The sequence below is a fragment of the Amia ocellicauda genome, chromosome 7 (assembly GCF_036373705.1).
Source record: "Amia ocellicauda isolate fAmiCal2 chromosome 7, fAmiCal2.hap1, whole genome shotgun sequence".
In the NCBI taxonomy this organism is placed as follows: domain Eukaryota; kingdom Metazoa; phylum Chordata; class Actinopteri; order Amiiformes; family Amiidae; genus Amia; species Amia ocellicauda.
Window position 1 is genome coordinate 8,533,886 of NC_089856.1, and position 9,147 is coordinate 8,543,032.

At 41.5% G+C, this 9,147-nt stretch overlaps 1 protein-coding gene across 1 annotated transcript; it reads right to left on the reverse strand.

Annotated features, from left to right (window-relative positions):
• Positions 1-4,724: 4,724 nt before the first annotated feature.
• Positions 4,725-8,697, reverse strand: LOC136752682 (tubulin alpha-1A chain). The gene is made up of 4 exons (XM_066708196.1): positions 8,585-8,697; positions 6,270-6,492; positions 6,005-6,153; positions 4,725-5,909 (listed from the first exon to the last, which is right to left on the reverse strand). The coding sequence occupies exons 1-4, from the start codon at positions 8,585-8,587 to the stop codon at positions 4,929-4,931; spliced, it is 1,356 nt and encodes a 451-aa protein (XP_066564293.1). The 5' UTR covers positions 8,588-8,697; the 3' UTR covers positions 4,725-4,928.
• Positions 8,698-9,147: the final 450 nt, after the last annotated feature.

The following is a 9,147-nucleotide window of genomic DNA, read 5'->3' on the forward strand; positions in this document are numbered from 1 at the left end:
ACAACACCAATTTGTATGGGGGGTGTGGTGAAAGTAATTTGATATGACTCCCCACCTACAGTAATTGAGCCAAGGAGCTGCTACAGAGGCGGCGACAGGGGAGGTGGTGGGATGCAAAACAACGAACACTGGGGGCGTGTGTTGAGGATGAGGTATTTATACTCTTTGACCGGAAGTGAGTGTGATGAAATTGGAGTTGTCTACTCCCGAAATTGATCTATAAATTCCACTTAATGTGGTGTGAAAATGATGTGTATATTCTCCTTCAGCTGTACAGATGACAGTGGTAGAGTGCAACCATTACAGCAAAAGTGCAGCTGTTTCGGCATTTGGCACCAGGCAGTGGAAATCTAAGACAGCTGGGAAACACACATAAAACAAAATAACACACACAAAACACAGTGGCATCTGCAGTCTCCCACACAGAAATTTTTCACTGCTCAGCCCCTGATATTTTAGTGGAGGAGGAAGAGAGTCACTGCCTTTTCAAAGGAACTCAAAGCCTGTTTACCCAAACCACCATGACAAGTTCATGTGATAAAATTTAAGCTGTGACATACTCGCATTAGTTCTGAAAACATCTACAGTGTACAGCATGGCTTCAATTGATCGTATTAACCCATCCAATTTCAAAACATATTTTTTCTTTCTAGACACTTGTAAAGAGAATATTTTTTAAACCATTTTTCTATAAATTTCAGATCAGTTTTGATATTAGCTTTGAAGTGAGAATTGTTTCTTATGTGTGATGTACAAATATAATGATGTATTCAGCAAGAAGGAGCCAATGAACATCTGAATGATTCAGAGGAGAACTGGGTGAAAGTGTTGTGGTCAGATGAAACCAAAATCGAGCTCTTTGGCATCAACTGAACTGGCCGTGTTTGGAGGAGGAGGAATGCTGCCTATGACCCCAAGAACATCATCCCCACCGTCAAACATGGAGGTGGAAACATTATTCTTTGGGGGTGTTTTTCTGCTAAGGGGACAGGACAACTGCACCGCATCAAAGGGATGATGGACTGGGCCATGTACCGTCAAATCTTGGGTGAGAACCTCCTTCCCTCAGCCAGGGCATTGAAAATGGGTCGTAGATGGGTATTCCAGCATGACAATGACCCAAAACACACAGCCAAGGTAACAAAGGAGTGGCTCAAGAAGAAGCACATTAAGGTCCTGGAGTGGCCTAGCCAGTCTCCAGACCTTAATCCCATAGAAAATCTGTGGAGGGAGCTGAAGGTTCGAGTTGCCAAATGTCAGCCTCGAAACCTTAATGACTTGGAGAGGATCTGCAAAGAGGAGTGGGACACAATCCCTCCTGAGATGTGTGCAAACCTGGTGGCCAACTACAAGAAACGTCTGACCTCTGTGATTGCCAACAAGGGTTTTGCCACCAAGTACTAAGTCGAAGGGGTCAAATACTTATTTCCCTCATTAACATGCTAATCAATTTATAACTTTTTTGAAATGCGTTTTTCTGGATTTTTTTGTTATTCTGTCTCTCACTGTTAAAATACACCTACCATTAAAATTATAGACTGATAATTTCTTTGTCAGTGGGCAAACGTACAAAATCAGCAGGGGATCAAATACTTTTTTCCCTCACTGTATGTGAAATAAATCATTGTATTCCATTTAATACTGACTAAAGGTCTGCATTCATATTGTTTAATATCTCAATATCTGTATTAAGTATGAACTGATAATGTTACAACAAAAGTATGTATTATTTGATGATTCTTCTGCCAAATCCCCCCCCCCCCCAAATTATATTTTACAGCAGCTTATTTTCATACACTTTGCAAGAGAAGTACTAACTGGTCAGCCTCACTTAAGCTGCTTTTAGAAAGAATAAAATTATTTATTTATTTTTATCAAAGGCCAAATAGATCATGTCTTCCTTAAAAGTCGTTAGATGTAGGTCTGGCAGCAACTTGGGGGCGATTATTTGCCAATTGCCTCTAAGGCTGCAGAGATGTTTCTGTATGCTTAATCACCAGGCTCCTGTTATTGCACATACTGTGTATAAACACACAAATCTGCCTGCCCTCGGCTACCAACGAACTGTCTACCATCTACTTCAGATTTAAGCTGCATTTGTAAGACTTTTTCCTTCAGTATACACGCTCTGATCCCCAATTTCCTGTGAATTTATCCATACATGTAGAAAAAAAAAACTAATACATATTAACAGTGATTTACAGACTTTGAGTTCCATTTAGATGTGCAGGCTATTAGATCTGGTGTTTGTGCTGTTAATTGTGCAATTTAATTAAGGATAAATAAATAAGGATAAAGGAGAATTTGCTACTGTCCAATAACAACAACATGGTGAGGGGAAAGAGACATTTGTTTACTAAGTCTCTAAAATGAAAAAAAATATCCTTTCATTATTTGGATGGAAAAGAATACTTAGTGAACCTGTTTCGCTGCACACCTGCTGCTGATTTGATGGATTGATTAATTAATTTAGACAATTTTGATCCTTATGTGATTTTAAGTTTATAGTTTGTACAACATTGATAGGTTTGCGTCCCCTCCAATGTTGAGAGAACGTTAAGTTGTCCCTCCCAATAATGTATACCAGGCTGTATAGATGTAGCGGACAGCTTCCCCCCCACCCAAAGTACATGTCTCCTCCAATTCAGAAACGAAACCCTATATCCCTGGTTGTGTCTGCACTAAAGGTCACTTCATATAAAGTATTTGGCTTTTTCAGAAAGAGCTAGTCTTGATAGCCTCTGATTCAAACATGTTTACATGTGAAGGTAAAAATGCAGGTATTTGGAAAACAGTTAATCCTATTCAAACTTTTGAGAAGCAAAGGTATTTATTATATATATATAGGTTTATATGAACCCTTTAATTATAAGTGTCCCATAACCACTTGGAAAACAAAGTTTTGTTATCAACTTCCTGCCTACAGACAAGAATGTATAGGGAAACAAGGTACATGTTTGAGTAGGTCAGGTGATATAAAGGGGGAGCTGTCTCTGAAACTAAATAACAATAGGGATGGGAAAAACAAATGCTATATACAGTAATTTGTAATAAATTCATAATTCTTCAGCATTTCGTATTTGCAACCAAATAGAATTTAGTAATACCTGTCAGTATAGACACTTGCCTCCATAGCTAAAAAGGTGTGCATAGTTAGCCTCCTTGCAAACAAGTTAAGACTTAATTCCAAAATGCCAATTAAAAATATTTTTGTAATAAAATGTGCACTTTGCTATCTACTATTGTACTGTGTGGGGGTCACTGGTTGTTTTTCTTCTATGAAAACCATTCATTGTGGCTTTATTTTCTTTCTGTTAATAATCTGACTTTTTAATTGTATACAATTCCTGTTTGGATATGAAATCATACACCTTAAGTAAGATATATTTTAACTGCATTAGTGGTCAGATAACCAAGTGACATACTCATAATAATATTGACCTGGACAAATGTGAGCAACAATAGCCATGGTGTGTTAATAAAATGATTTGCCTATGGAAGCCTCTTCTGAAAATTTCTGTAAAGAACATTAATTCTCCATCTTCTTAAAACATGTGACGTGTGTAGCCTATTCAATAAAGTAGTTCCCCGTGATACGTGAATTCGAATTAACGTGATTTATAAATGCACATCCGATCAGGAGAAAACAAATCTGAATGCGCTACATCTCGTTTATACGCGACAATGTGTTTGTTCTCAATTACATGAAATCATTTCAGAGCGCAAGGAGCTGGAAGATTATTGGAGATTATTTTAGCGTCTGGTAATACATCTAAAACCAGAAATATGCTAATTAGGACAACCTTCTTCACACTTAGTTTAATTTAAAGCGCATAAATGAACGTAGTGTTAAATTGATTAAGTTTTAATATACCGAGTCCTAAAATGACCAGTATACAGAAGATAGAAACCGAGAAAAGGTTAGTAGCAAGGAGACAGATACATTGATTGTAAATTAAATCAAAATTAAAATGTATTTAAAATGTCGAACTGTCTAAATGTATAACTCCGAAACAAAATGGTTTCGTTTTCGCTTTCCTTTGAGAGCTTCCCAGAGCAATCGAGAAAGTTCTGCAGCGTCACCATAAATTCGGTCTCAGCTTTTATAGAGCTTTATATCTGTTAATGGAATCGTCACTGAATATGATGTAACTGTATAAAGTATTGACTTTCCCCCTCCATTTTGGAAGCTTAAGTGTAATAGAAGTGTATAAAATGATGGTGTCTGAGTAACGCATATTGTCACATTTCCATGCTTTGCTATATGATCATGCTCCCCGAGTTGAACTCTCGCCTGACTCGAGGAATTACTGTTATTTGCCTTCTTTAAGCTTCTAATTTAACAAGCCATATCCCAGTTCCAATAGGACTATGCAGAATAAAACCAAATATATTTAAAGGATCTGAAGCAAGAATGGCACAATTACAACTAAAGAAGAACATTAATTTGATTTTCCCCTAAAGGAAAAAGAAACATAATGACCTCTTTCCCACCTGCAAGCAAGGAATGGGTGAATAAGTACTGAAATTAAATGTAATCTATGCAGAATCATCATTTGTAAAAAGTTATACATTACTGATAATACTTTGCATTACAAGAAAACAGATATTCACTTAAGCTTTTGATTGTACTGTAAACATCAATGCATGCCAAAAATGCAAATAAGCATGAGACACTAAAAACAAAAAACAATCAGGATTAAGTAAATAAACATTCACAAACATTTTAAAACAGGGATTTCAAATTTTATTCAAAAAACCAATCAAGAAATTAGGAACCGATTGAAGTTTGTCTCGTTTTATCCATCACGTTTGTGTATTGTATCTTGGAAAAGATCAGGAACAAAGTACACAAACTTAAAAGTAGTCTGCTACTGAAAAATAAGATCTGTGGTGGTTTTAAATGTTGATCAGCTTGGCTCCCCCTTTTAGTACTCCTCTCCCTCCTCCTCTCCCTCTCCCTCAACGGAGTCGACGCCCACCTCTTCGTAGTCCTTCTCCAGGGCCGCCATGTCTTCTCTGGCCTCAGAGAACTCGCCCTCCTCCATCCCCTCCCCCACATACCAGTGCACAAATGCACGCTTGGCGTACATCAGGTCAAACTTGTGGTCCAGACGCGCCCAGGCCTCAGCAATGGCAGTGGTGTTGCTCAGCATGCACACTGCCCTCTGGACCTTGGCCAGGTCTCCGCCGGGGACCACAGTGGGAGGCTGGTAATTGATGCCAACCTTGAAACCAGTAGGACACCAGTCCACAAACTGGATGGTGCGCTTGGTCTTGATGGTGGCAATGGCGGCATTGACGTCTTTGGGCACCACATCACCACGGTACAGCAGGCAACAGGCCATGTACTTGCCGTGACGGGGGTCGCATTTGACCATCTGATTGGCCGGCTCAAAGCAGGCATTGGTGATCTCTGCCACAGAAAGCTGCTCATGGTAAGCTTTCTCGGCAGAGATCACTGGGGCGTAGGTGGCCAGAGGGAAGTGGATACGGGGGTAGGGCACCAAGTTGGTCTGGAACTCGGTCAGATCAACATTTAGGGCACCATCAAATCGGAGGGATGCAGTGATGGAGGACACAATTTGGCCAATTAGCCTATTGAGGTTGGTGTAGGTAGGGCGCTCAATATCAAGGTTTCTGCGGCAGATGTCATAGATGGCCTCGTTGTCGACCATGAAGGCACAGTCAGAGTGCTCCAGGGTGGTGTGGGTGGTCAGGATGGAGTTGTAGGGCTCCACCACAGCTGTGGACACCTGGGGAGCTGGGTAGATGGAGAACTCCAGCTTGGACTTTTTGCCATAGTCAACGGACAGGCGTTCCATCAGCAGGGAGGTGAAACCAGAACCGGTACCACCTCCAAAGCTGTGGAAGACCAAGAAGCCCTGGAGACCTGTGCACTGGTCAGCCTGGGGAGAGAAGAGAAAGATCCATTTTACCCGTGGACAACACAGAAATAAGATGCCTATTGTCTCATTCAGCAAAGCCTCACAAAGACACCCACCAGTTTGCGGATCCTGTCCAGCACCAGGTCGATGATCTCTTTGCCAATGGTGTAGTGCCCCCGGGCGTAATTGTTGGCAGCATCCTCCTTGCCAGTGATGAGCTGCTCAGGGTGGAACAGCTGGCGGTAGGTCCCAGTGCGCACCTCATCTGGGGAGACGGAGATAAAGGACTGTTAGCAGAGGGGCTCTGGACAAGGGAGGAAGAGAAACACACAGCACTGAAACAGTCCTGCTCCTCCTCTCCAGGGCAGACAGAGAACTTACCAATGACTGTGGGCTCCAGATCTACAAAGACAGCTCTGGGCACGTGCTTGCCCGCTCCGGTCTCACTGAAGAAGGTGTTGAAGGAGTCGTCACCTCCTCCAATGGTCTTGTCGCTGGGCATCTGGCCATCAGGCTGGATCCCGTGCTCCAGGCAATAGAGCTCCCAGCAGGCATTGCCAATCTGGACACCAGCCTGGCCAACGTGGATGGAGATGCACTCACGCTGGGGAGAGAGAGGGGACAGGGTTTACTAGGATGACTGAAATATGCAGCTCAGTGTAAGAGGTGGTATTTTTCCCTGAATCCTGGAGGTGACCACCTTTGCTTTAGAATATGGATACAGATCTGGGGAACAAAGACAGGATGGAATTCTTGCCACCTATATAAAATCCACTGGATTCTCTTTGAATGATTAAATCACTTCACCCTTTTTCATCTCAGGATATTTTCTTGAATTTGTAGATTCAAGAGATGTTTTAAAACATTGAGGAAACAGAAATGATTATGTTGGTATATTGTAGAAGAGCAAAAATGAAGAGAATTATCAAATTGTACAATTTGTGTGGGTTTTTTATTTTGCAATAAAACAGTCAGTGTCATATTAGGGAAGCTGTAACTTCCCCCTGATATCACCATATCACTTGACTAAATAATGTGTATACAATAAGCACTACAGCATTGTTCCCCAATAGCTCAAATCGGCAGGACATTATAGCCACTGAAATCTGAAAAACCAACAAGTGGAATGAAGTCATTTATAAATAGGTATGTTCAACTGAACTGCTCTATGCATTTAAATGATGTATTACAATACATTCCAGTACTGTTATACTGTAGTTTACTCTTCAGTACTCCAATACTGTAGTTTACCAGTCAATATATATATTTCAGTATGTTGTGTTGGAGATCTACCAAAAGGTCCTTCCTATGCTACTAGATTCCAAACATCCCTACAAAAAGTCAATCTGTAGGTGTAGTATGTTAATGTATAAGCCACCCTTCTTCTATAGAATGGCTTCTTTATTTAAGATCATCATACCCTGCAGAGAATCATAGTACCCGATATCCTGACTTGTAAAGGGCAGTAGTTACACACAATGCTTTAAATTACCAGCAGTAAGCTTTTCAAATATACCACCTCACTGGCATATTCTGGCACTACGCTATCCGTAGGTATAACACCTCTTTTTGACAAAGATTGATGCTAGTCTTTATGCGGACGAGAAGATACCTACGAGCGCACGACAGTTAAAGAGAAAAAAATCACATACATGTATTCAGCATAAAACGTAATGTGTTAACTTGTTCTTGGGCATGGTTTGGAACTCTATACCGAACAATGTATATTTTAAATTAAATAAACAGTTTCCTATCACAAGCTGACTGTTAAACTGTACTTGAACGTTAATTAATGAATCTGCCATGGCCGGGAGCAGTGTGCCACGCATGTCTGGCGCTCACTTGGGCAGACAAAGCGCAGAGGCTGGCAGGGCGCCGGAGACGGGAGCCGAGGTTGAAATCCACCCCCCGACGGGGCATCGACCCTAAAGCCCAAAAGTGCGCCTTGTAGTAACAACTCCAACCACACAATTCGGTAGTAGAGGAATGTTCAAACTATTCTGCAGAACAGCGCGAAGTAAAGTTGAAAACGACTGACAGCTCCCAGCAGCGCAGCAGCCACTTTACACAGAGGGCACCATTTCCGTTACTGTACGTCGGCGTGAAAAGAAACGACATATTTGTCTCCCCGTCTCCTTTCTTTGACTTTACTCAGATAACTGATATGGGGACAGCACGTCCAAAGAGACTGACTGTGGCGGGCCGGCCGGCAACACCCAGATCTGTCCCGGATCATGTATTCCCTCACATCGCATTTCCATCAAGTCCTTTGTTTTTCCCAGCAGCTCCACGTCGTCTCTGCTGCCTCCATCCTCGCCCATGAAATACCAACCATTATTACCAGTGTTTTCTGTAACGGATTTGGAACCAATTTCACTTTGGGGCTTTCATCATTTTAATAAGTTTAATAACTTTCAATTGGGGGTTCTTACTAGACTATGCTATTATATATATATATATATATATATATATATATGCTATTTTCTTTTACATTTTTAGTTTAACAACTTTTCAAAATGTATTAAATATGTAGACTTAAATAGTGAAGGTGCAAGTTGGCGAATACTTTAATGTGTCCAAAAAGCGCTCAAACTACACCCTGTTGGAAAGAGATGAAACAATAACTCCTCTCTCCAAAAAGAAAAGTCTAGAAAGGCTATGCTCTAGGTTGCAGAAGGAGATATCTGTAACCTCACCATGTTCAATAGGAGCTGGTGGTCTCGCTTGGCGGCGGTCCAGGGAGGAGTGCGGCGCGGAGGCACGTCTTACAGCACGACAGCAAGGTGGTCGATGTAAGAGAAGCTGCGGCACCTGGGGGCCGGCCGCTTATATACACTTGCGTTAGCGTGGGGATGCGCGCAGGATTTGCTCATTGGCCGGGACGCCTGAAATCTGCCCGGAGACGTGAGAGGAGCTGATTTCCCTTTGGTCAGCGGCCACCCAGTCCAGAGAAGCGCCAGAGAGCCCCCCAGCTCTCCAAACAATACAGAATACAGTTATCTGTCAGTCATACAGTTGTGCTCAGATAAACCTGGCACTGTGTACAGTAGAGCCTTATGTACTGCAACCACTAAAAACGTCTTAATAGTCTAACACATTAGTCACACTTAGCAGAACTGTTCAAACAAAATAACTGTATTCTTTCACAGACAGTATTCAGTGCATTATAACTGTATGTGTGTTGTTGCCTGTTTAGTAGACCATACTGTAATGTATCATATTAACAAAACGTATATCCATTCATCATTATTGAGGACAA

Coding starts and splice junctions, on each gene's coding strand:
- LOC136752682 (XM_066708196.1), bottom strand. Junction 6,154..6,269: donor TCTGGAGCCCACAGTCATTG/GTAAGTTCTCTG, acceptor CCGTCTCCCCAG/ATGAGGTGCGCACTGGGACC. Junction 5,910..6,004: donor TGGACAGGATCCGCAAACTG/GTGGGTGTCTTT, acceptor TTCTCTCCCCAG/GCTGACCAGTGCACAGGTCT.